Genomic DNA, 27607 nt, shown 5'->3' with positions numbered 1-27607 from the left:
CTTGCCATTCCTGTTGCATCAGACGACAAACAAATCAGGAAATAAAACCCAGCGGGGGCAGACCAGACAGCTGATCAGAGACTCTTAGAAATGCATGAGTGCAGTAGACTCACATACTGCTGGCTGACCAAGCAGTGTTCCTTCTCTGTGACTGCAAAAAGCAACGTTGTTCCCGTCTCCTGAAATGGCAGCTTCACTATCTTTTTCCCCCCCAAGTCACCATAAGAAGGAAATGGTGCCCCTGCCACTGACACAGTGCATCCAGCTGCCCCGGAAAAGGACTATTATCTGGCCACCCTCCCGCGAGAGCAGCCTTCACTATGCAGCAATACTTCACACTCCAATGTCAACATCCATCAACAGCATTAGAGGTGGAGTCATCCCATTTTATTTTATTTTTTTACTAATTCAAACTCCATTTAGCCAGGTAAAATCCCATTGGGATCAGGATCTCATTCACAAGGGCGACCTGGCCACAGCACACGTCAAACACCAATAAAATAAAATTCCAGTCAATAAAACTACAATCAAATAAAAATGTTAAAAATCAACAGTTTGACATTATAAGAGCACCAATATGAAGACAGCAATCGTTAAAAACAAAAACATTTTTAAAAGATTGGCCTAGTGAATAAAGTGTAATGGAAAGCATTAGAAGAGACCGGATCAGCCCTTTTCAGATCTGACTGTAGTGTTCCAAGCGGTATGGTGGCATAGCAAAGAGCTCTTTTCCCAAAGTCTGTCCGGACTCTGGGGACAGTTCAGTGAAGGACATCACAAGAGCGTAGGGTCTAGTTGCTCCTCCAACTTCACAGGAGATGTTAACAGACGTAAAGAAGGAGAAGACTGAGTAAGTAATACTAGTCATTTCGGGGTAAAAAAACAAACAAACCCGACACAGCGTTGCTTTAAAAACCACAGCACAACGTTTCTGTCTGCTGGACGGACTCACAACATTGCCTCATCCTTCAAGGGGTTTGAGGGAAAAAGTAAAGACCACTCAGTCATCTGCCGTGCGTCACTCATAGGGCTCCCACCTCTGCTGGAAAAGCAGCAGAGGAGACGGCGGCTCGCTCTGAAGTCACCCTTTGAGTTACCTTCATAGAGGGAACAATGCAGCCTCGTTCCTCATGAAGGAGGGGATTAGGCAGAGTGAAATGAACGCCACTTGAGGAGGACTCGGAGCCATCCTTTGTTCCAATTAGACACCATGTCACTCTGAAGTGCAGCACCGTACTGTCGTACACTGTCGCTTTGCATTTCTCCCCAGCTTAAAACAAAGATAAACCAAGTCTGGTGGTTCCAGTGCGGCGGTGAAGGCACAAAGCACATCTCCATAATCCAGCAAAGTTAAATTAAAAACTGTTTTCTAGAAAATCAATTTGGACAAGATTTAATCCTGAAGAGAAAGGATTAGATAGATAGACAGACAGACAGATAGATAGGTAGACAGAGACAGATAGACAGATAGATAGATAGTCATTCTTGAGAGAAAAAAATCTTAATTCCTGCAGCTCTTAATGGACGCACCTAAATGTGATTAACTTTACACTGTTGTTGTTGTGTGTTTTTTTTCCTCCCCAACACAACTACGATACGTGGTCAATAGTCAATATCTGGGAGTGGTGTTGATTAGTTTTGTGTCGGTGGAGGCGGCCAGCCTGCATTCACATCACATTTCTCGGTGCATGTCAGTGAGGAAATGACTGAAGGGCGACTTGGGATTTCCCCGATGGGACCTGCAGCCCAGATTGGGTGACACTCCGGTCCAATCCTTGACATGAAGTCCAACATGAAATGGCATTTTAATGGAACACATCAAGGGCACTTTATTCACGTGGGGGGATAATGCACCGCTCGTGCGTGCGTAAAGTGTTTCAAAATCCAATGCAGAGCTCTGCGGACCCTTCCATATCTGTATAATCCATTCTAGTGCTTTGCAAAAATATATAAATAAATATAGGACACGAAAACACACACACACACACACACACACACACACACACACACACGTCGACCCACCTTTGCAGCTCACAGGAGCGCCTCTACTTCCCCATATTTACGCAACACCGTCGGGGCTGTTTACGCTAAATTAGAACTGAAAAGTTTCACTCACCGAAAACGAACGCTCGGTGCAGGTCGCAGCCCCCTTTCAAAGCGGCTCCTGATTGAAGCAGGGGGTTGGTTGGTGGAGGACCGGGGGGGGGGGGGGGGGGATGTCCCGCTCGGTGTCCCGCACGGTGTTTCGGTCTCGGCGCTCAGACTGGGAGAGAGCCGCAACAGGGAGCTGCTGCGTGTTCGGCTTGCGGCGGCAGGATGAGCGGCTGACCTGAGATGTGTCCCATGTTTCACACCCCTCTCTTCCGGAAACAGCCTCAGCCTTGCCCTGCCCGCCAGCAGTCTCCGGAGGAGCGCAGACACCCAGCGGCTGGATGCGGACGCGCACTCGGATCCCGCAGCTGGCTGTTCTGGCTGGCTGGTTGTCGGGCTGTTGCAGCACTGCAGCGTGCACACAACAACAGAGAGGCGGGGTGTTGGCCGATCGCACACACTTTTTTTTTTTTTTTTTTGCTTGGGCTTCCCCCCTCTCCAACGCACGTCGTGCGCGCGCACACACATGCAGACGGTATAAACCTCCTGGTCAACTTTGTATTTTTATGACAAGAAATGCGGCCACGGGTCCTAAGATCCGCCCTGTTTCCGGTGCACGGGCAGCGTTGTCATATCACATCGTGCACGGCACTGTCACACGACTACACCATCACCGTGATTTCATTGAAATGATCCTATTGTGTAAAACAGAGGTGCTATAACCGCCTGTGCCACTGTTGACAGAGCAATTCTCAATGAGGATTCTCAACATAAACTCGGACTGACTGAATTCATGTATTAATAACAATAGTATTCAAAAACACATGTATAGCGCCCCTAGCGGCCTTGTCGCACTCTGCTTCTCAATTCCCCAAATGAACTGCCAGCAAACAGCATAGTTGAGGTTAGAATAATAATTCACACCGTTTAGGTTACTGTCCAATCACTGCTTTTACACATTTTGTCAATATAAATTCATGACCAGTGGCCATAAAATTCTGAAAAAATAAATTTTACCCATGAGAGCTGCCAGGTGAATTGTAACAAAACACTTTGTAGCTCCCTAAATGGATAAAGACATTTTTTTTTCTTTATTGGGTTTAGGCTGCACTCTCACATTATATCCTTAATGACAAGTTATGAGCAACACCAGATGTCTTTTAGCGGCACTTTTATTTGCAGAGCGGATTCCATTCGCTGTAAACTTAATGTGCTTTTCAGACACAGAGAGCAAACAACATAAACAAAGGAATGTAAACATGCTGAAAAGATCCCCATCGCGCAGCCCCTCGGTTGTGATTAAACTGCAGAGTAAATCAAGAGCTGCACTGAGGGGCCAAACAGAAAGATCGTTTTTGAAATGTGTAAGAGTCTGTGGGCCAAGTACATTATTTTTACTATATTTTCTGGCAAAACACTCCTTCTTCTCTAAAATCTAAACAATTACGGTTTCACAAGACCACTATTTTTGTCTCCTTTGACCACTCAACCCATCACTAACTAGACACTGAGACTATTAGACAGACCAGTGTAAAAACTGCAGAAACATTCATTAGCAAGGCAGCCTCTCTGTTTTATTAGTGTGGTGTTTTGTTGATCCGACAAATTATTTTTTTTACTTTATCTTTTTTATCACAGGTAGAAAAAGCAAAGTGCAGAAAGTCCCTGGGAATCAAACCCACAACTTGTGAGGCAGTATTGACTGCTGCAACATTGTGTTACATATTAAAATGTTAATATCCTAATTAAATCCTAATTACATTTTTTTTTTTTTTTTAATTCAAGTAATGAGAATGATGAGGTTCTAACTGACTTTCAATTGCAGTAACTGTCAGCAGCCTGTCTTGTCTGGTTGTGAACCAGCAGGAAGTTGGTTCCGGGCAGTGATGCTTCAGCAGTGCTTCAAACCCACAGTCAGTGTAAACACTGCACGGTATTTGCGTCTGTCAGCGGCAGCTCAACACTGCGGTTCTGGTGCTGCTGCAGCCTTTTAAGAGCGCGCGGCCGCAGCCGTGGGGGAAGTTCAGTCCGAGTTCACTCAGTTTCTTGGCAACGGCTTTGGCCTCATGACACAACACTGGGTGACATTATGGGATAAGGGGCAGAGCGTCCTGCCTAGTGGCACAATGCCCCCCCCCCCACCCAACCCCAGAAATTTCAACAGTTTCGCAACCTTTCATTGCCTCATGGCCGCGCAAGTGAGTCTGTTTTCCTTTTTCCTCATGTGAGTCACACTGCAAGCCGGCGGGAACGCAACCTTGTATGTGCACAGACAGGCTCGTGTGTCGGCCAGATTGAAATCAGTACACGATTACCCACTTCTTTGGAACCGGGCGATGTTTTGATCAAACGGAAATCTATAAAAAACCCAAACACTTACTGTGCAGTTTAAAAGGAAAAGGATGGAGATAAAATAGAAGTCAGTGAGAGAAAAGCTGAGCCAAGTTGGAGTCACACTCTGCAAGGGTGAAGAGATTGAAATTTCTTCTTCTCGGAGACTCTCATTTGGATGTTGTTTCGTATTGTTTCACCTCTGACCTCACAGCAGAACTTTCACAATGTTGGTGGCACAAAAGACGCAAAACACAAGGCATAATACAGTATCACCTTGTCCCTGTCTGTGACCTGTACGTCACTGTTTCACACAAGCAGTGTTTTAATGTGCGCTCCTCCCCTCCTCCTCCCCACTGGGACCGACTCACTTTCCCTCTCCTGCATCCCTCTGAGGCTCAGAGCGGAAATAACGTGCCACTATTAGATCCTTTTCTATTTCCCCTGCAGCTCTTGGGATCCCACCTTCACTCCTGGGGCCTCGCCTCGACAGGAACCCGGTCCTTCTCTTTCCAGGAAGTGCGAGAGAGAACATGTGAGGGTGAGACAGACGGGGCCGCTGTAAAAGGTTGTGGTGACCTTGGGGAGGAAACTATATTGATATTGGAAGGCTGCAGGTGGTTGCTGCAGGCCACCGACGCTGATCTGTTTTCATTAACGTATTTTCATAGAGCAGAAGTCGCGCTGAAAACACAACCACAACCTGACGTGACCCCAGTTTTCTAGACACGGGCAAGGTGGTGTCACGTCTCCCCCTGCTGGCCGTACGGCCTTAATACAAATAAAAGGTTGCGTTGTGAAGCTCAATACTCGGTTTTACAGTCTTGTTCCCCAAATAAGTCGTAACTTATAATTGGACTGAAATTTGATTCCAGAAGTTGTAGGTGCAGTCGTCTAAAGGCCTACTGTTAAGATTGCAAATAAAATGTTTATCATTGTCTTTGATTAACGCTTCACGTTGACTTGTTTGTCGTACTATTGTTTGTAGTGAACTATTGCTGCCTCTTTGACATTCGACCAGCACCTTTCCTAGAATATCAACTGCTAACTCAAGAATGAAGATGCACTAATTACATTAGCGACACTGAAAACATGCACGCGTGTTTTCGATTCCATTTTTACTCGAGACCTTTGGATACTGACTTCACCTGGGAGAAAAAGATGTGCTAAAATATTTATTGATTCATTTTCTGTCGCTGCTTCTTCTGCCCTCAGAGTCACGGAGCTGCCTATCGAGCACACTTGCGCTAAAATATTAATACTTATTTTTTTGTAGCAAACCTTAAAGAGCACCGTTCGATTCAGAGGTGTGAAAATACAAACCATACTCTTTCAGCTCCATTTCTCCATGTTGTTTGTCCTGGGAAGTTCATCGCTCCTGCAATAAAACTAGACTAGGCTACACTTATTTCCTTTTTAAAACCACTTTGTGTACTCACATCACCAGTGACTAAACATGATATCAAATAAGTTGTAATAAATGGTACTTGTGAGTACTTTTTTTTTTTTCAAAAGAAAAACTTTACTTTTCTATAGCTATATTGACTTCAAGAGAGAGCTGTCTTGGCATTTATATTACCATAAGACTGATCATGAAGGAAAATCCCAGAGCCAGATGGATGAGAAAGAAGGCGAGTAAACATTTGACCCTATTTAAGGAACACTGGTCCTTCGCTGGTCCAAACCATCAACACATATTTGACATGCTTTGCGACTATAAGTGCCAATGTTCTCAGACAAAATGTTTCTCTTGCTGGCAACATTTAACTGTCATGCAAATATCTTCAGAATCATTGCCTTGGATTTGTCAACAGTCCTTCTGCAGTTGCGCTCACACTGACTAAAGTGCCAGTTGAAAACGTTTGTCCACCATGCACGAAAAAAAATGACAACCTCTGAATAAATAACAAGATAAATTATCTTTATTTCCACATCTTTGTCATTTATAAAATTATGTGTCCACAATTATTATTAACAAGGCAATACAGAGAATCCATTTTTCATTTCGCAGAAGTGGAACTCAGGCTCTAGAGACTGTTTACTTTTCCATACAGACTGAGTGAAATCTAACTGTATAGTAGACACAAACCTGATCGCTCCATACCGTCAGTGATGGTGGTTGGTTGCACAGATAGTGAAGAAAATTTTGTCCCACACCAACATGGCTGTCACAGGTCTCTAGAGCCTGCGTCCACAGAAGGCCCTTCAATATACAGTCATTGAACTTCATAACCCAGGATTCATCACTGCTCATTGCTCAGTGTAAACCAGACACAGTTCATTCACAAAATCCGAAACGTTCTCACACTGGACAGCCATCAGTGAAATGATCAGCCTCCTCGCCGTTAACTAACGTGATTCTTGTCTATCTTAAACATGATAACGTCATTATTCTTTTTTCCCCCTACAGTAAAAGACACAAAACCCCAGCAAGTGTGAAAACAAATTGGGAAGGAGAAAAGAAACCTCTATTCTAGAAAACAAGAGAGGAAATCCTAAGATACCATGTGCTCAAAGGAAAAAAAAAAATGTTTTCTGTCTATCGTTGGTAAGAAAAAAAAATTAAATATCATATACTGTATAGGTTATTATTACAGTAACAATGTTCCATGCAATCCCATCTCATCTTCTGTACAGAGTCGAGGATTCAGTAGTAAATAATGAGTCTAATACAGACCTATAGAGCCTGGTGGCCACAGAGCCAGCAACTTACAGGGCTGTAGAGACCTGGGACAGGGAGTCAGGAAGGGGGGAGGGGGGGGGGGGGTCAGCGAGTCAGAGGCCCACCCACATTCTCATAGTGATGAAACAAAGACTTTATCAAGAAATGGAGAAATTACTGACCATAGCAGCTAATTTATGTCAAACGCAACCAAAACAAAGCCATTACTTGCTAAAATAAAACTCAGCCCCTGGTATACAAAAATGGGGGATACTCTGCCCAGAAATATTCTCACTTGGAAAGAGGGGGGGGGGGGGGGGGGGGGGGGGGACGACGACACGTCAGGAAATTTTTTGTGCCTGGTGATGTGATTTTTTTTTAAAGAGGCCCCAATTCATCTTCAACACTGAACCCAGAGAGAGAACAGAGCTCTGAGGAAGAAATTGCTGGATTTGACAAAAATCTAAACAATGGAGAAGCCTGGGGGTGGAGAAAAACCTCACCAAGCAGCAAAACTTCCGCATACAACTACAAACAGTCCTATAAGGAACCACAAGTATCTCAGGATGGGATTTTACAACAGATTCTAAGAGTTCTCGCCTTTGCGAGGAGGAGGAGCGGGAATGATCTGCGTAGTTTGTTTAAAACCTTTATCTAAAGTAAAGAAATCTGCTTTAAAAAGTCTTTGCCTGCGACAACCAGAGCTCTGATCAAAAAAACACCATTTAATTATATTTATTAAAACAAGCAAGAAAGACCGCCGATCCGACCAATGAGGAAGCAACAAGAGACCCAGCACACCACCGACCAAGCCCACAGCCGTGAGAACACAATCTAAACCTGTAGATTCCTTCAGTCAAATACATTAGTTTAGACATTTAACAAATAATAATAATAGTATAATAATAAAAATAACAATACCCAAAGTGAGTTGCTGAAGCACTGAGTGAGCAGGAGAGGCTGTGAGAGCGTTGCACCAAGCAAAATAAAATGACAAAAAAGGCCATTTGAAGAAGCCGCAGACCGTGTGGACATTCAGAGTCTGCACAACCTCCCAACGTCACTGAGAGAAGAGCGGTGCCGGTGAAGTCAGTGAGTTAAAGGCCAGCGGGACACATTCATATTGATCGCGTACCGCATGAGGAGGCACGGCGGCCGGTACAGTATAAGGCATGGACGCTGAGTGTGCTTTGCCTGCAGCGGCGGGACGAGTCCAGCAGGTAAGTTGGCGCTCCTTGACTCCCCTCGAGTGTGCAACGCCGGACCAATGGATGGATTTCTAAAAACAACGCCCGCAGCGGGGGGCAAGGTACACTAAAGGAGTCACGTAAAGCTATATGAAGGCTTGGCCTGGGATGTGACTCGATGAGTTAAAAAGGGGGGATCGACGCCACTTTCTTGCAGCGTCATCCCGACGGTTTGCGAGATAACTTTTCAAACTTTTGACCTAATCAGTTACATTAAATTCTATTTAAAACGACAGTTGCAGCTCAGCAGATGGACGTACGGACGGAGGGAGCGGCAGGTTGGACAGACAACTGTGGATATGCTGGTTTGGTTTGAGTTTGTTTGTTTTTTGTACTTTTTTTTTTACAGTTACATTCTTCCTGTGGTGCGACTGCGAGATTTTAAAAAGGAAGCTATTAGCGCCTACGGCTTGAACTGAGGGCATCTCGACACGCGACACAAAGGAGCCGACGAGAGGCGCCTTGAAGGGCGATGAAGAGAGGAGAGCAAAGACAAAGAGCAGCAGCGCAAGAGCAGCGACGCGTCGTACTGGCCGGAGGTAAAGTTCTTTAGCGACGACGGATGAGGACGGTCGTCAACGTTGTGGTGGGGCGACGGTGGTGCGGCTGGTTTGGGTGACAGCAGGATTCATCACTCATCGCTCTCCTAATCCTCTGGCGTTTAGCGAGACTATCCTCCTCCTCCTCCTCTTCCTCCTCCCCCTCTTCCTCCTTCGCTTCAAAATTAAAAACTCTTTCAGTCTCTGTGATTATTTCCAGCCCCCTTTCTCTCCCACATTCCCTCCCCAAAGTCCAGTTTGTGCACCATGACGTCTTTTGTTTGTGCTGTACAGCTGAAGAAAAAACAAAATCCAATCTTTAAAAAGCGGAGCCCTCCTGCAGTTTCACTTGTTTTTTTAAGCAATGTGGTTTTTCTCAAATTTACTACTGTAAAGACAGACGGGCCCGCAGATCTGCCACACACGCACACGCACACGCACGCGCACACACACACACACACACACACACACGCATGCGCGCACACACACACACACACACGCGCGCATGCGCACACACACACGCATGCGCACACGCATGCACGCATGGACGCTCTCAGGTGCCGACTCTCATACTGGTGACACAAAGCCGTGCTCGCAGGGACACGCATGCTCTCTCCCTCGCGCTCATCCTCATGCACGCCGCCGCCGCTCGCTTCTAGTGATGGTTGGACATGCAGGAGTCGGGGAAGGAGGAGCAGGGAAAGAGAAGGTTTCTGCTCGTAAGGAGCGGGGGTTTGGGGGTCGGAGGAAGGGTGCAGAGGGAGAGGGGTAGCCGTGTGTCTAAGTGTGCGAGTGTGTTTCAGGGAGAGGTTCTCAATTCTTCTGCCATCTCCTCCGGTACTTCCTGTCTTCGTCAGCTGTTGGGAGAAAGAAGAGACAGAACCATTCAGGCGTGAGCTGCCGTTTTTGTTTTTCAGTGGGTTTCTACGGGAGAGGAAAGAAGTGAATGGAAAGGTCGGAAAAAAAGTACCTTGTCACAGAGGGTGAGACAGAAAGAGGTTAGGCTGGATTAGAAGAGGGAGGAAGGAAAGGGGACAGAAGGGTCAGTGACAGCCGGGCTCAACACAGGAACAACTGCACATTCATCTTAAGATACTGACAATTGTATTTTTTCCTGGACTAAAGAAACTTACCTTCCAGTATGTTCCTGGACATGTATTTTAGTGCCTCATCCAGGAGGATGACTGGGATGGAGATCTTCAGCACCACAATCCACTGGGACCAGTGCAGGGGGGTCACCTGGAAGATTAACTGAAAAAAACAAGACACTTGAGTACACAGGAGTTAATGCTTTGGACAGAAATGAGGACATAAACGGTGTCAGTGTTCCTAATGTTAGCTGACCCAGTTAGCTGAACTGGACAGAGGTGTTACCGTGGGAAGCGAGCCTCTCATTGCCAATAACATCACGTATGAGAATAGAATAAAAAGAGAGTGGATAGAATGTTTCAGAAGGAACTATTACAATAAATGTTACTACTGTCATACGATGACACTGATACTGATTTTAGTGATAATTCTGTGTGACTTTATTCTGCAAATGAACAACAAGCTTTAAATCGTCATGCTAGATTTACAATAGATAAAAAGAAAGGAGGGGAAAACGAATAAATGTCTTCAATAAATGAACAAAAGTGTAAATGAAGAAACTGTTAAGACTAACTTTAAAAACGATCTATTCTGTTAAACTGCAGATTAAAGGAACAAAACAGTGTTGATGGTCAGGAACTCCCACATCAACCCCAAAAAAGAGGAAAAAGACAGGTTGTGAACAAACCAAACAAATTTAGCGCCTCGTGGAAACATCCCTTTTCGTGTTTGCGAGCTGTGGCTTGGAAAATTGCTCTGGCCCTGCTGTGTGTCCAACACGTCCTTTAAATTCACTTCCATTTAACGCCACTAGATTTCCATAAGTCTCGTCTGCTGCTCACATTCTTATCTCTCCTGCACACTGGCAGAGAGAGTCGCTCAGTTTGGCTATTATACACACGTGTGGACATGCCGGTATGGCTGGCTGACAGGGTCCACAGTGTGGCCAGTAGGGGGAGTACTCACTGGCAGCGGCTCCACATAGAGGATGAGAAAGTGGAGGGAGAGGGAGAGGATGATGGCTCCCAGCAGCCAGATGTTGACCCACGGAGGCATCCTGACCAGGGACTGGTTCTCAGACAAACTGGTGGAGAGGCAGGTTGAGATAAATCAGCGCCGCTGGACTCGACATGGAGGGACTTACATGGAAATGGTTTTGTTTTTGACGAGAAGCACTCGTGGAAGCTGATGGGAGATTTAAATCACAGCTAAAGAGCTCATAAAGGAAGATTTAGTGAAGCTGTGTGACAAACGACTGCACCGGTGGATACGCTTTCATCATCAGAGCCTTTCCTAAATAAGTAATCTCCATGTGCTTCTGCTCTAAACTGCCCACTGACTCACTCGCTGAGCCTTTCTGGCAAAGACCAGAGGACTTTTCCCTGCGTACAATGATTCCTTTTATGTTCCACCTCACATCAGGAATGTTGTTTTTTTTTTTTATTTCTTAAGTCGTGACTCAGCTAAATCCCTTTACCGCACCAACCAAAAACAGGTCCCTAAATTACAGGTTAGGGAAATAACACTCGTCATTTACCAATAGTGTGCAGTAGGGTTGTACTTTCTTAATGTGAGTGCAGCCTCTTTGAATGGGGGATGTATTTTTCTGCTCTTCCAGCAAACAGTGACAGTTGAGGCACTTGTGGAGTTTCAAACCCATAAACCCCTGCAGAAGACGACTGACCTGTTGAGAGCGTTGAACATCTCAATGGTGACGAGCACCGACAGAGCCATGGTGGTGGGGTAGCGGGACTCAAACACCTCGCAGTCAATGCCCTTGAACATGGGGTTATTCTCGGTGCACTGCATGAAGTGTCTCTGCAGACAGACACAAAGAGTTCACTTAACGAGTGCATGTGTGTGTGTGTGTGTGTGTGTGTGTGTGTGTGTGTGTGTGTGTGTGTGTGTGTGTGTGTGTGTGTGTCATCTGGACCCCTGTGACCCAATTTGATGGAGCTCAGATGCGACAGAGGGAACAGCTGTAAAACTTCAGCCTGGTTCCCACCCTGCGTGCGTAATCAAACTATTTCTGTATTTCTGTACGTGGTCGGGATCGCCGCACCGAGGTCACCGAGAGCTGCTTTGAAATGATATCAAAGCCATGTTCTGAGAGCCGGACTGACAAGGCCCAGCGCTTTGAAACGTACCAGCTGGTAAAACGTGACGTGGGGGCCCTCGTCGTCAAACAGGTACCACCACGTGGCAGCGCCGACCGTCCCAAGACCCACATATCCTGTTGGGAGAAAAAACAAAACAAAACATTGATAGTGTTTGTCACAGAAAAAAGGTTGTAACTTGGGATGCAAATTATCATTGTAAAAGGAGATGGATAGCTAAACGGATGCAGGGATGGATGGATGGATGATTTAAAAGTCTGTGAAACTTTGGAATATTGTTCTAAAAATGTCAATCACCGAGGTGGAAACATCCCGGTTCTCCACCATGTGACATCTATTCACTGCAACTGCCGACACACATTCTAAACCCATGTGATCTCTCTGCACATTTCTTTTCACCTCCGATGGCCAAGTATCTGAAGAAGAGCCAGCCGGAGATGAGAGGTTCTTTAGGGTTGCGTGGAGGTTTGTCCATGATGTCCAGGTCTGGAGGGTTGAAGCCCAGAGCGGTGGCAGGCAGCCCATCAGTCACCAAGTTAACCCACAGCAGCTGGACCGGAATCAGAGCTTCAGGGAGACCCAGGATGGCGGTGAGGAAGATGCTGCACACAAGACAGTGTTAGACATGTTAGCGTCACCTGAGCAGGAGAGAAAACCCTTTTCTAGCTGCTTCCAGGACTAGTTTGGACACTTGCAACAATGCTTTGTGATTTTAAGGATAATGCACCAATTATTTTCTGGCCCAGATTACCTTTGGAACTGGGGATGGAGGTACCGCCACCAAGAAGATAGACAGAGACACAGAACCTCAGGCCAGCGAGTTTCATCCATTGACTGTTTATAAGGATGGACGGGCTCACACTGATGTCAGCCATTGGGTTCTTAATATATGGTAAATGGACTTCACTTAAATGTCGCTTTCCAGCACCTTCACAGTACCCCAAAGTGCTTTGCAACAGCCTCTCATTCACCCTGTCCTACATGGGTGGCTGCAGCCATGCAAGACGCTGCCAGCTCCACCGGGAGCAATGTAGGGTTCAGTGTGTTGCCCAGGGACACTTCGATCATACCTTTTTTTTTTTTAAGTAGTGGGAATATTTATCTCGTTGCTCTTCCATCAGAACTTTTGCACTGGGAAAATTGCAGAGACATTTATTAAAATGTATTTTTCTTTTTTTTTTTTCTTCGATCATACCTGATGGGAAGCCTGGAGATTGTTTTCACAGTCAGCGCAATACTGAGCTTTGAAAGCAGGAGATTCCATATTTGGATGTGTGGGTGGTACCGGAGGTTGGCAATGATTGGAGCGCAAGTTCAGTGTGTGCCCCAAGACCCGCCCACCCACCATTATATTGACTATAGTTGGCTACTCAACATTAGCTGCACCCACAACTTTGCTGCCATTTTCAGTGTTTCCGCAAGCAACTTTGGCAGTCCCTGTTGGCCAAACAGGTTTTTTGTACTTCCGCGCTGGCCTCCTTTTTTAAACTCAACACTTTTCCCTTCTTTCCATACAGTCTATGATTTTGTCTGGCAACAATTTTGATCAACTGGTAAATATGGAGGCTAAATCAAAGAAGCAGTGTTCTGAGGAGGAACTCCCGGCTATTTTCTGTTCAACTGACACTCCTATTAAGTTAGAAGAAGCCTCTTGGACCAATCTTGTATTTGAAAAAGATTCAGCGAGAGATGGCTGCAGCCAGGTACCCAGAAGTTCTGCATTGATTAACCTATAAACTAAATACAGACCAGAAGAACCACTTGGACAGCAGGTCGAAAGGCTAGCCAATGGTGTGGCTCTAACTTGGCTCTCTCCCAATGGTAAAGTAGACTCTTAGGTTCTTAGGAGATGCAACAGCTAAATCGACGAGGCTCCGGCACCAGAACCTGCAACCGACCAGCACTGAGTCCTCTTTGGTTGGGGAAAAAGGGGTAGAAGAAGACTTCAGGGTCCCGTTTCCTCACCAGACGACTTCTCCGACGTTGGAGGAGATGAGGTATCTGATGAACTGCTTCATGTTGTTGTAGATGGCTCTGCCCTCCTCCACGGCGGCCACTATGGTAGAGAAGTTATCGTCCGACAGCACCATCTCCGAGGCCGACTTGGCCACGGCCGTGCCGGAGCCCATGGCGATGCCGATCTCCGCCTTCTTCAGAGCCGGGGCGTCGTTCACTCCGTCTCCTGTCTGTGATGGGATGAAATGAAAAAAACAATATTAGGTATTCCCTAATAAACAATTTGACCATCAGCTTCTAAATATATTGACATCAATTTCTTCAATGTGCTTTTCCGTTGTTGCGCAGCAGCTTTGCCAGAAAAAAAACAGGCAAACTTAAGTCACGTTACAACTACAAGATTATTCTCTAAAGTGAAGGAACTGACAAAGAAAGAATCACTCATCAAAAAAAAAAATACCATCCCATCCCATTATCTTTTCAGATCCAGACAAGATTAGGCTAAAGCCGTAGCAAGTGAGATATATTCATCCGTCACGGCGGCAGGGCTTAGTGACGGCGGACTCCCTCTGACAGGGGAAAAAAACGGGCCACATTGTTGCCTCCTCCCCTCCCATCTCCCCCTCCATATCAGCCCCTCTCTTCTGGGACGCGTGTCAGACAGGGAGCAGCGGAGCAGCCCAGAGATGACAGCTCCTGATAGCAGAGTCTGGTGGGGGGGAGGCGCCTCAGAGAGACTCCAGACGTGTCACGCCTCGCCGACCTCCCCTCGCGCCATCTCTGCAACTCCTTCGACTTCACTCGCTTTTGTGTGTGTGTGTGTGTGTGAGGTGTCGACGAGGAAAGCGTGTTTTCGAACATCCACAGCTGGAATTGGAGCAAGTGACGCTGTAAAGTGCAGGAAAAAACGGGCAGGCAACACTCCTCACCATGGCTGTGATCTCGTCGAAAGACTGCAAGTACGCCACGATCTTGGATTTGTGAGCCGGCTCCACGCGGGCGAAGCAGCGGGCCCGCTTCACGGCCTCCCGCTGGGCGTCGGGCGCCAGGTCGTCAAACTCGCGGCCCGTGTACGCCTTGCCCGTCACATCCTCGTCCTCGCCGAAGATGCTGATGCGCTTGCAGATGGCCACGGCCGTGCCCTTGTTGTCGCCGGTGATCATGATGACTCGGATGCCGGCCTCGTTGCACAGCTTGATGGAGCCGATCACCTCCTTCCTGGGCGGGTCCAGCATGCCCACGCAGCCCACGAAGGTGAGGCCGAGCTGAGAGAGGACGACAGAGAGAAGGGACGTCAGCCACGTGCGCGGCTCATCGTGCTGCGCTGGACTCGGCGGTCGCTTGAGTCGGCTGCTGTTCATCAGCCGCATCACAGTTAATACGCGTTACTCCTCATGTTCCCATTTACTTTTTTTGAGAACGAAATGTTTATCCTGGCACCTGACGCGTCTTTATAATTCATGTAATTTCATGGCATTTCACATTTTTAGTGACCACAGCTGTGGAAGCTAATGGGGATCTGAATAAAGAATACAGTTTGGATTTTTATCTCAGATCGCTTTTAACATAGCACTTCAAACTGCAATTCAAAAGTGGACTCTTGTGTGAACTGGCCAAGGCTCTCATGTGACCTACACGCGTTTGAAGAAAAGCACAAAGCCAAACTCATCAGTCTGAGTGAGCAAGTACAATTTGTTTTTTAGGTGATTGTGCACTAAATGCATAGAGGAAGAATAAAGAAGAATTTGAGCTTTAGACTTCAATTATGGCTCGATGTCAACCACGGCTTCCACTTCAGGGGTAACAAGAGTGTGAAAGGAGGAGAGAGATTGAAATTCTAGAGTAAACATGAAGCTTAACAAATAATATCTCCATGTCTAAAAAAATCTGACACTTGATTTATAATATGACAGGCCGATGACTCAGTCTCTTTTTTTTCTGTATAAACTTTAATCAAAAATGACTAATGAAACTGTTTTAATCAAACATTTGAAATCCCTCTCATCTCTCTCCATTACGAAACTCCAGGCAGTAACACTTTTTTTTTGCTATAAAGATTAAAAGAACAGGCTGACTGACATCACTGAGCTTCCCTTGATGTAACAAAAGAGCCCCTGAGAAACTGCAACTTCTGTACGAAGCCACTGTTGTTGCAAGAAAGGGAAAGAAGCCAGTTCACTCTGTCAGATTGTCTATGGCCGTTAGCGACGTTACCTCGTAGTGCACAAACTTGCTGGAGTTCTCCAGGTCCATGTCCTCTTTACGTGGCGGGTTGTCATGAGTGGCCAAGGCCAGGCAGCGCAGCGTGTCCCTGCCCGTCCCCCACTCCCTGATCTTGGACATGATTTGGTCGCGCAGGCCCGGCGTCAGCATCAGCCTCCCCGTGCCCACCCGCAGGTACTGGCACCGTTCGATCACACTCTCTGGAGCTCCCTGGGCAGCAGGAGAGAGGGATCAGCAACGGCAAAGAGAAAGCAAGTCACACACACACACACACACACACACACACACACACACACACACACACACACACACACACACACACACACACACACACACACACACACACACACACACACACACACACACACACACGGGTGCCTGCTTCAGTTATTAGTCCGTGCCTTGACAAACATCTTGCTCTGGGATCCTGGCTTGACTGGGGTGCAGAAGACCGACATGGACTTGCGGTCACGGGAGAACTCCAAGGTGAACTCCTTCTTCATCAACTGCCTGATCACCTGGTGGGTTTAGTGATGGGAGGAAGAGGAAAGAGGTGAAGTGACAGAGGAAAAACTGTGTGGCCAATCTACAGGGTTCCCACACATGTGTAATATGAAAACTCTGTTCTTTTTTCAGACTTTCACTTTCAGTCATCGCTGCCATTTTTGTAGATAATGTGACATCAAAAGTGAATGTGACATCAAAAGTGAATCATGACTTTGCGGTCTGAATTTTTTTTTCTGTAAGCCGTACGTTACAATGACTCGCTATCCTTTTAAATGCAGTCTGAAAAAACGTGTTATAATGCCAGTGTGCTTAAAGTAGCCAAAATTGCACAATTAGGACTTTGAGCAAAGCAACTTTGACACCCAAGACGGAGGAGGATCAAGACATTTCTTTGCTTGGCTTGCTAATGGTTGCCTGCATCTGTAGCATTGAAAAATCTGATCTAAAGACCTTAAAAAAAAAAAAAAAGAAAGAAAAAAGAGAAAGAAAACAGACCAGTGGTAACAATCAGAAAATATTTTTCCAATACAACATGGTCAGTTTTCCATACTTTTCCAGACATAGAAATCTAAAAGCTAAAGCTAAATTTAGCACTTCCCACACTTGTGAAGGAACCCTGCATCTAATCGTGTCAGACTCAGGCTAATACTTCAGACTTAGCTACGAACCAGGCAATCAGGCTGAACATTAGGCTCTGAAAATGTCGTAGAAGAATATACAACACCAGTAATATACTACTAAAACCCGTTGTGGCAAGACACTCATTTTCTACTGTATTTGTTTGTTTGTTTTTAAATCTGCATCGACGGTCCAGTCCGACCAGTAGGTGTCCCTCTAGCTTAGAGTCTGTTCTCATCTCCCAGCGCTCATAAAAGCCCCGAGAGGCTTCCGCCGGTCCCGCCGTCCGCTCAAACAGACGAGATGTTCGCACAAGCCGTCTGGCTGATTGTGATGGATATTCTGAAAGGCTGCCAACCATCAGACGGTGAAGGAGGAGAGTGGCAAGGCATGCTGGGAAATCGTTCTTCTCACCCATAATTTGATGCGAGTCGAGCTGAGTTTTCTAAAGTTCATTAAAAAAAAAAAAAAATGTCTTGGCCAAAAAAAAATTTAAAAAATAGCACAAAAAAGTGTTATTTCTAAAATTACATTTCGTGAGCCCATGTGGGGATGTGTGCCAAAGCCAAAGACACTCATATATACCTCTGCTGCTCCATCACTGTGGATTTTATTTATTTATTTATTTGTTTCAGTTATCGAACCCTCATTTTATCTGAGATTTTACACAGACAAGCTTCAGGGAGTCCAGACCAACAGGGATTTTTGACTTGCGGCATGAAAAGACTTGCAACCAGAGACCATTGACTTCCACACAGAGGACGGTGGCGGCGGCGGCACCGCTGGAACGTTCACAGCAACTCCTTAGTGACCCATCTGTCTTTCACACCCAGACGCAATTGTGAGCGTCTCCTCAAGGGACTAGCGAGCACTTCATTAGCGATGAGCAGATAATCAATAGTAGGTCTAGTGCCCATTACAAAACAAGCTTTTTGCTGTTTTTAATCCCCGGCCTGGAAGTCGTCCTGTATTGAACAACACTTAATGTGTCCAGGCATTGACGTGGTCACAGGGTCACCGTGTCCTCCTCCTCCTCCTCCTCCTCCTCTCACAGCCAGACCGAGCATCATCACCGAACTGTTGGCATATTCCCGCTGACAAGTGCAAGGGCCAGCAGCCGGCGCTTCAGCTGCTCGGGCAGCGATTCGCACTCGCTGAATTGTTACACACAAGTTCTGAACCTACAGCAACAGAGTGGAGTTAAAAAAAAAAAAAAAAAAAAAGTGATAATGACAGGAGTAAAATTACATTTACGACTGCCTAATAAAAGGAATACATAATCCTCTTAGTTCAATAAAGTCTTGCCTTTTTGAGTCAACACGTGATTCAACACCAAAGAACAGGGAAGAAAGGAACGATGCAGCGCCTGTTTTCATTCTCCTAAAAAGGGCCGACGGCTGGTCGTGAAATCTATCACACCAACATACAGAAATTCATGCTTCTCATTTTTTTAAATAAGTGGAACCAGGTGTCTTAAATGTATTTGTCTATTTTCCTCCCGGCTTTATTCAACTGGGCAAGACTGGATTAACAAAGTTTTATTTGCCACTGTGTCCTTCTGAGGTGGAGGGAAGTGGATGTAAAAGCAAACAATTTAACAGTAGGATAAACAAAAACATATTAACAAGACGCAGATAAAACATGCAAGTGCGCAAGACATTTTAAAAGCACAGCCGAAATACAAACAAAGACGTCCATTAAAAGGTGGGCCAGCAGTCTGAGAGAAACCCTTTTTTTCATAGATATCAAGACGAGGAGTTCTATGTTCCGGTCTGGGCTCTTTACTCTCCCTGTCAAAATGGATCCAAATGGCCGAGGCGCCAAGAAACTTACCGAGTTGCAGCAGCCGGCTCGTTCCACCTTGCTGAGTCCCGACAGGTCCGTCTTAAAGACATTCATCTTCTCCACCAAGGTGGTGAGAGCCGTCTCTGTGGCCTCGCCGACCTTCTCGTAAACTCCTCTCGCCTGACAAGAAGCGTGAACGGAGAGAACAACCAAGGTGTCGATTAGCACGGACAAATCACCCCTCAGCCATTTCCAGTGCTGGACAATGTGAGAACATATCGGCTGTTCACCTCTGGATGTAGAAATTATTAATAAACTAAAATAATTACTTAAAATTCCAATACTATATCCATTTCAATCTTTAACTTTACAGCTACGCAAATAAATCTCCAAAGCGCAGCATATTTAACCCCTTGCAACAAGCTGCAACTAACCAGGGTGAGGTATCAGTGCCCTTTGTGACATCACAGAGGGTTGATTTCCTGACAAACACGTTTTAACACACTCTCTGGGAAGCAAAGCAAGCTACGTGCAGTGAAAGACGGATCATTTTCATTTCTGTGGAGTTCGCTGACACGCAACAGAGGCCTACTGTTAGGAAAGGGTAATGTTGCATGATGTAGAACCTTCGATTGGCGCAGTGATAACGAAGCACCATGTCATTTCAAGAGCAGGAGAGGCCATCAAGCAAGAAGAGGAGGAGTCAGTGCCGTGCACTGCGTTATCACCGACATGTTTCTACAGGATGGTTACCATGACACCATGGTGATGACAAAGAGTCGAAAAAAACTCATGAATTGGAGTAAAATTAGCTCATCTTGATGTGTCAGTATCGGTGTGTGTTTCAACCCTACATCTCAGCGGGTCACAACAGAACCGTTTTACATGTTTCGGGACACTTACAGGGAAACAAACTTGAAGTTTGTGACAATTTTCAATTGCAAACATGAGATTGTTTGATAGTTGAAAGAATTGTATGATTTGATTCCTTATCTAATTGTTGGAGGGCCTGTGTGTGTGTGTGTGTGCGTGTGTGCGTGTGTGAGTGTGTTCGTGCTGACAACCTCATTGTAGTCCAGTGAAGAGTCGTTGCACATCGAGCAAACTGTTGCCAACTCAATCAGTCCGTCATAGTCGCCACACTGAACGGCTCGGTCTCCTTTTAGTCTGAAACAACAACACACACACACACACACACACACACACACACACACACACACACACACACACACACACACACACACACACACACACACACACACACGGGGGCTCACTACGCTGCAGTCATTGTAGCTCATCAATATGTATGAATGGCGGAGACAAGCAGTTGTTGGCGTTCTGGAGTCCACTGGAGAAACTCTGCATACAGTAGCAAACAGACTATATGGAGTCTGTGTGTGCGCGTGTGTGTGCGTCTGTTCTTGACAGTCTGTGCTGATTGCATGACAACCGTGGATCCTTTCCCGGGAGAGGCTGCGCTAACGGTTGCTAGTGAGGCTCCCACACGAAAACCCACACTCGCCGTATGGTTACGAAATCGACAGGTTCAAGCAGAGTCACAGCGCTGCACTCAGCAAACGGCAAAAAATAAGCAACATGCATAAACAACAAGCTGCGTGGAACTCTCTCACACACTCTCTCGCTCTCCTCCCCCCACTCCGCAACAGGCCGCCTACCTTTATTACTGCACAAAGGCCTCCTATAGGCGGTGAAGACGGAATGAAAAGCGCCATATTAAGAACAAACTGACTTGGAAATATCACAGGCACAGCTTGAGTTGGGAGCCATTTGGAAGAATGTGACAAATCTTGGTTCTCGGAGTGCGTCAAAGTTAGCCTGACCACAACTATTTATAGCATGTTCTGCAAATCAGTCTCAGTTTATCCAAGTAATAAATAATGTGACACAAAGTAAGACAGAATAAACCTTGGATTTGCTGCAAAATCCATTTGGTGAAGAGCCCATAGAAAACATTTGCGTTGCTTTGAAGGGCAGCTTACGGCGGTTTTCAAAGCTAATAATAAGAGACTTTGTTGGCACTTTAATCCAATGTCATCCTAGTGCGGACTAAAGAAGTGCTCAATTGGAGACTGAAATCCTTGACATCCAGCTGCCGTGCAAGTGGTGGTAATATGTAAGTGGACAAGAACACATTGGTGAATGTGTATGTCTAGAATGAAAACTCACATTTGTCCTTCAGGGGCATACGTAGAACCAGTGATGGAGAACTCGTGAAGGCTGCAGGTCGAATCCTCCACCTTGTCAGCAACGAACATCTGGAGGAGGGTGAAACACAACCGGAGGCGACAGAAAGACTTAGTTAATTGGCCGATGCTATGCAGTCAGTAGTCACGGTAATTTGCTCCGTACAAATGAATTAATCCTTTACTTGTTTTTTTGCTTGAGAGCCGCTCGCCCACACATGCATTACCTAACCACGCCCACTGCACAGGTGCATGAAAGAGAAGTTAAATGCAGGGATTCACTTTCTGGCATTCAACGAGGAAACTCTCTAGAAGCAGATTGAAAAGTCAAGTCTGATACTACACATGCATTTTGATAGGATAAGTAGGTAGTAAAATTTTAGCATTTTAAGTAATTTCAAGGTTAAACCAAATGAACAATAAAGCACAGCTTCTAAATGTCTACATCTAATAATAATAAAAAAAACAACTCTATCAGCTAGAGAGTGGAGAAGTAATAGTAATAATAATAATAATAATAACATCCTTCACCATTATTAAGGTTGAAGGAAATCACAGTGACATAAGCCCACAAAATAACAGAGAGCCCTCCGTGTCCCTCCACTTCAAACAGAACCCGTCTGCAGCACAACGGTGCTGAACAGCCCTGGGAGTCATCAGAGCATCGTGACCGTCACTGCATGAGGTGGCGCAGCCTGTGGCTTCAACATCGACTGCTGCTTGACAGTGCACGTGAGGCGCCGCATTGCGATCATTTGGTCATAAATGCAGCATTAAATTTGTTGATGGTTATGTGGGTCGTTATGCCTTTAACAACGCATGAGCACGGGCAATGATTTGACACTTGAAATGATGTTAGGCAACAATGTTTTAAATCCCAATGTCTCACTGCACAGAGAAACTTAATGATGCCATTCACGCTGGTATCATTATTATCAGATTGTGATTTGTTTTTGTGTTCGCCAGCATACGTCATAGGGGCAAACACAGCCCCAAAAGAATTAAAAGAAAAACATGAGGTTTTATCAGGTCATGTAGGTTTTATCAGGCATCTCTGAGGCTTGCGCATCCTAAAATGTGTCCACTAAAATGTGGAACGTAGCACCTTTCGTTGTCATCTCAAAGCACAAGCACACTGCAGGTTTACTAGACGCACCGTTCAAACACTTCAAAGTGCCAAAACTGATTTAACGTTAGGGTGCCGTCAGCTTCCATTTCACACAAAAGCTCGAAGGCTTCGGAAACAAACTGCAGATAAACTGCCAAGGCTGAGTTGAGTATAAATAGCGAGGAGCAGGACGCAGAAAACAAAGAACCAGGCAGGTGATGAGTTTGCCCTCCTCAATGAATAAAAAGCTGTTAGAGTCGTTCCAACATTTAAAACTCCAGAGAAGTTTTTGGTTGTTGTATTCCTTTAAAAACCAGTTTCCCCAGTTCTTCAGGTTCAGTGCTCACATTTAGATGTCAAGCTTCATTAGTCTAACACACACACGCACACAAAAGTATATGAGAAAAATAAAGCATAAGTTAGGAAAAAATCTCATGCCCCAGAGCTGTCCAAGGATTTTGCATCGCTGGCAAATCTTCCTCCTCAAAATTCCCCAGGAGGAAGCAACGACGACGTGCCGGTAATACTAACCATCTACCATTATACAACAATAATGAACCGGGTGAAAAGTAAGTGGGTCACGCTGAGGACGCTGCCTTACCGGCAACGGAAAACTTGCCAGCGCTCGCATTCCACGGCACCTCCAACTATCTAAACAACCCATCACAGTCATTCAGCGAAAGATAAGACATTGTGTTCTCTTTCCAACGTTGCGATTTCCAAATAACTTAAAATAACACGGAGCGCACGCATGGGCACTCACAGCGGAGCTAACGCCCTGACTACTTAGCCCAGGGGTGGTGACCCCTTATTGATTTTTCATGATATTTTATTATATATTTTTATTATATCATGCAATATGTAGAAAACTTTAATGCCAATTGAAAATGAACAAAAGCAAAGTCAATCAAACAAAATGTGTGTCTTTGAAGCCCCACAGTATTTAGCTCTTTATTGAAATGACTCTTAAAACACTGAAAAAATGGTTGCAATACAGCTATTTTATGACTTACTCACTGTTAATATAGTTCGGCGGGCCGGATTAAAGCGCTTAAACGACCGCATTTGGCCCCCGGGCCTGTAGTTTGCCCACGCCTGACCGAACCTAATTCGCTGCATGAGCCCATCAAAGCAGACTGCTTGAATAACTAATGGACCTGACATTTTGATTCAACCTGTATCACTTTCCGCCGTCGCCCAGTGTGTGCGTTCTCCAAGCGCCCACCAATTAAAACAAGGAACAAAAAAAGAAAATAAGACAATAAAAAATCAATGGTTTCCTCCAGATGAGAGTTAACTGTTGCTCTGCTCGCACATGAGCCTAAAGGCTCCCGCTGGAGCTTTTAAACGGAGCGATTACTCCTCGCCAACGCCGAGTCCTGACAAGGTGAGTCATTAGCATGAAGATTTACTCTCAATGATGATTGCAGCCTAGCTGAGATTACAGCCTGTTATCCGAGAGTGTGCAATCGAGTAATTTGTGACATCATCGGCGTCAATGTTTTTCTCCTCGCGCTCCAAATAAACAGCAGCACCACTCGCACGCAGTGCGACCATGGGGGAACACATTTGTTTCACAGGCCGCTGCTCCCAATAAGATTTATTAAAATAAAAAAGGACATTTAGCCCGCTATTTAAAGTTTCCAGCAAAAAACTGTTTGTGCTTCGAACTGCTGCTTCCTTGGACGTGTTTGGAAGGACCAAGCAAGATGACAGACAAGGCAGCCTCAGAACAAACACCTGGTTGAAGGCGTCGTCACGAACCTGGGGGAGGTATCAGTCACAAAAGAACTGTTTACATTATGAACATACTTTGAGAAGTGGCTCGAGGGAAAAGAAAAAAAGGATAAACTCTCCTTTGTGGAATTCAGGCTATAGACACATGTTAATGTTAGGAAACGATAATTGATCTAAAGGTCTTTTACATGGCTTAGCTAAATGGTTCCACCGCTATCTAATCTTATCTATATTCATGGAAATTAAGCTATACTATATTTGCTGAGAATTCCTTGAACGCACACACACCCGCGCACACACACAGCTTGCTCTTCACGTCTAAGTATTCAAAATTCTGAAACCACCATTTATTCCTTTTCAAAATGGAATAAATCTATAAGCCTCAGCAAAAAAACATTCAATCATATTCATTTTCATTCCCGCTAATAACAACAATTAGTCAGGAACTAAATAAACTTTTTTAGCACAAGCAGTGCACTGGAATGAAGCCTATGAATAACAAATAAGGTTGTTCAATCATCTTGATTCGCTGTGGTCTCCAAGGAAACTAGAACCCATGCGTTCCATGTGACTCGGCTGTCGTGGGGCAAAATGTGTGTTCTTCCGCCTGCTTCCTCAGTGCTGGGCCTGGGACGAGCGAGGAAGCACGGCGTCAGGGAATCCCTGGGAATCCTGCCGACCAGGGGATACCCCGAGAGGCCAGGGTGACACATGGTGCAATTAGAGCCACGGGCTGGGGAAAAGTCCAAGGTAAACAGAGTTGGTTCCACCTGGGCAAACAATCGCGTATAGGCTGACGTGGGACAAACATTAAAAAAAAAATAAATAAATAAAAAAATAGACCTGAGTCCAAAGCAAACAATGTGGACGAGGAGTGAAGCAACCAAGAAAAGGACGATCTCCAGGAAACGCCAGGGCGAGGCGCAAGTTCAATCTGTGTTTGCAGGAACAGGAGGAGCAGCAGGGGGAGGAGGAGAAGGAGGGGGAGGAGGAGGAGGCTGCGCCAGCTCCCCTATCACTCTGAGGAGAGCGGCGGGTGGATTGTTTGGGTGGAGGAGGCGCACGGTCAATATTTGCCGAGCCGCCTGGTTCTCCCGGCTGTCAGGGCGGCTTCAGGGTGGTGGCTACTGCTGCCATATGGCCTGAGCTCGGAGGGAACTCCCTGGTGCTCAGCACTCTTCACCGCAGCCGTCACAGCAGGGAGAGAAGCTCTGACACCGTTCAAAGTTGCAGTTCATTGCATTATGTAAAAAGAAACACGTTTTCCCTCCTTCCGGTTGATAAAAAGCAAACAGGTTCGGGATGGAGGCCCCCTGAGAGCTGCGTGTCGTTGTGGTTGGATGTGCTAATTGAGGAAAAACAGCAGCTTTTAACTTTTTGCTATGCTGATGAACATTAACACCAGTTAAAAAAAAACAAACAATGGATTTGTTGCCAAAAAAAATCTTCTTTACAATACAAACCTCTGCAGTTATTTACAAGTAACGTGCAGGTAACAGGTGCCAGCCACAGTGCACGTTAGGTTTGACCATTGTCATTAAATTATGCTCAAGTCGGTTGTAACAACATATTTTGTTTTCGTTCTTTAACGTGTAAAAATATCTTAACTGTTAAGGGCTTAATCACAGTGGAGGTAAATATTAGTGACTTGAGAACATGTCATAAAATAGCTAGAGAGCTACTGAGGAAACCAACACGAAGAGGCTTCGGAGCCCCACCCACTTTAGCTCCTCCTATCTCCATGACTCTGCCCCCTCCCTCATCTTGTACAGGAAACAATGAACGTCCACTGAGCTGAATGGGCAAAGAATTTTCTTTTTTTTTTTTTTAATCATGTTTGCAGGTGAGTTCCAAATCCTCAGTGTCAATAAGTCAGACTCGGGTCATGCTACGACTTCCTTTCCCAGTTTCCCAGAACAAACTTCTCAACTCTGAGCGGCTCCCACTGCCCCTGCATGTCAAAACACAGCAGCTCCGCTAGCCAGTCGTCAGCTCAGGCAACTGTGTGTGTCTATGTGTGTGTGTGAGACAAGAAAAGCAAACTCACTGGCATTTATTCTGTTTGGATTGGAGCAGGAGGTAAAGGCCCCTGTGGCAAGTGACACAAACACACACACACACGCACGCACAAACACATCCACACAAAACACAGTAATACACAAAGGTAAAGGTGAGGCTGCGGCGACAGAACTGTTGAGTCATTTCCTGGAATAAGACCTCAGTGTTTTTTTTTCCCATTGATACTGTATATTTAGAGCATTTTTACAGGCGTGCACGGGGTGGCCTTTATTCTATTGTGTGCGCTTGCCTGTTGTGACATTTTCAAAACCTTCAGTACGTCCGCTGATAAAATTGTGCAGTCTGGCGGCTGCGCACTCGCGTCAGCCAGGCCGGTTTCTGTTCTGCCCCTCGATGTGCCCAAGCGAAGGTAAACATTACCTAGAGGGACAATTCTTAAATATATATCATATGAAAACAGACAAACCAACATCCATCTATTTTCATTACCTGCTTCGTCCTGCACTCAGGGTTGCCATATAACATAGGGCGAAGGCAGGGTGACACCCTGGACAAGTTGCCAGTTCATCGCAGGGCCACATAGAGACAAACAAAGACGAACAACCATTCACACTCACATGCACACCTACGGACAATTTAGAGTTGCCAATTGACCTCACATGCATGTTTTTGGAGTGTGGGAGGAAGCTGGAGAACTCAGAGAGAACCCACGCAGACAAAGGGAGAACATGCAAACTCCACACAGAAAGGCCCCAGACCCGAAATCAAACCCGCAACCTTCTTGCTGTGAGGCGGCAGTGCTAACCACCGTGCCACCTCCTTAAAAATATATCGCACGAAAACAGACAAATCGGGATCGGATCAGGTCCATTCCAAAGCTTTCCTCACTTACTCTGCACACGGACATCTGGTTGGTGGTCAGGGTCCCCGTCTTGTCGGAGCAGATGACGGAGGTGCAGCCCAGCGTCTCCACCGAGGGCAGGCTGCGCACGATGGCGTTCTTCTTGGCCATGCGGCGCGTGCCCAGGGCCAGGCAGGTGGTGATGACGGCCGGCAGGCCCTCGGGGATGGCGGCCACGGCCAGCGCCACGGCGATCTTGAAGTAGTAGATGGCCCCCTTGACCCAGGAGCCGCCGTGGACGGGGTCCCCGAAGTGGCCGATGTTGATGACCCAGACGGCAACGCAGATCAGGGAGATGACTTTGGAGAGCTGCTGGCCGAACTCGTCCAGCTTCTGCTGCAGCGGCGTCTTCTCCTGCTCGGTGGCCGCCATCTGGTTGCGGATCTTGCCGATCTCGGTGGCCACGCCGGTGGCAACGACCACGCCGATGGCGCGGCCGGAGGCGATGTTCGTGCCCTGAGCGCAGAGACGGA

At 46.1% G+C, this 27607-nt stretch overlaps 2 protein-coding genes across 5 annotated transcripts in view; both read right to left on the bottom strand.

The window, feature by feature from the left end:
• The window catches only part of camkk1a (calcium/calmodulin-dependent protein kinase kinase 1, alpha a), a 58726-nt gene extending 56137 nt beyond the window's left edge, over positions 1 to 2589 (bottom strand). Inside the window, exon 1 of one of the 2 annotated variants that reach the window (XM_076020120.1) lies at positions 2117 to 2589. The gene's annotated coding sequence lies outside the window, so the exon portion shown is untranslated. The remainder of the gene's footprint in view (positions 1 to 2116) is intronic. The other variant, XM_076020119.1, reaches the window with a different exon arrangement.
• Positions 2590 to 6322: 3733 nt separating this feature from the next.
• atp2a3 (ATPase sarcoplasmic/endoplasmic reticulum Ca2+ transporting 3) overlaps positions 6323 to 27607 on the bottom strand; it is a 48163-nt gene continuing 26878 nt past the window's right edge. For 2 of the 3 annotated variants that reach the window (XM_076020114.1, XM_076020116.1), the window contains 14 exons: positions 27126 to 27590; positions 21353 to 21441; positions 20230 to 20332; positions 19214 to 19345; positions 16657 to 16773; positions 16247 to 16465; positions 14962 to 15297; positions 14042 to 14262; positions 12476 to 12678; positions 12107 to 12192; positions 11644 to 11777; positions 10926 to 11043; positions 10004 to 10121; positions 6323 to 9727 (listed from right to left, as the gene is read on the bottom strand). In XM_076020114.1, the coding sequence (XP_075876229.1) occupies positions 9684 to 9727; positions 10004 to 10121; positions 10926 to 11043; positions 11644 to 11777; positions 12107 to 12192; positions 12476 to 12678; positions 14042 to 14262; positions 14962 to 15297; positions 16247 to 16465; positions 16657 to 16773; positions 19214 to 19345; positions 20230 to 20332; positions 21353 to 21441; positions 27126 to 27590 (2385 nt within the window). In that variant the 3' untranslated portion in view covers positions 6323 to 9683. Of the gene's footprint in view, positions 9728 to 9840; positions 9875 to 10003; positions 10122 to 10925; positions 11044 to 11643; positions 11778 to 12106; positions 12193 to 12475; positions 12679 to 14041; positions 14263 to 14961; positions 15298 to 16246; positions 16466 to 16656; positions 16774 to 19213; positions 19346 to 20229; positions 20333 to 21352; positions 21442 to 27125; positions 27591 to 27607 lie in introns of all 3 variants that reach the window. The other variant, XM_076020115.1, reaches the window with a different exon arrangement.

The sequence above is a fragment of the Nelusetta ayraudi genome, unplaced genomic scaffold (assembly GCF_046127955.1).
Source record: "Nelusetta ayraudi isolate G7.1 ecotype Tasmania unplaced genomic scaffold, CSIRO-AGI_Nayr_v1 ptg000011l, whole genome shotgun sequence".
Lineage (NCBI taxonomy): Eukaryota > Metazoa > Chordata > Actinopteri > Tetraodontiformes > Monacanthidae > Nelusetta > Nelusetta ayraudi.
This window is presented reverse-complemented; position numbering and strand designations above follow the sequence as displayed.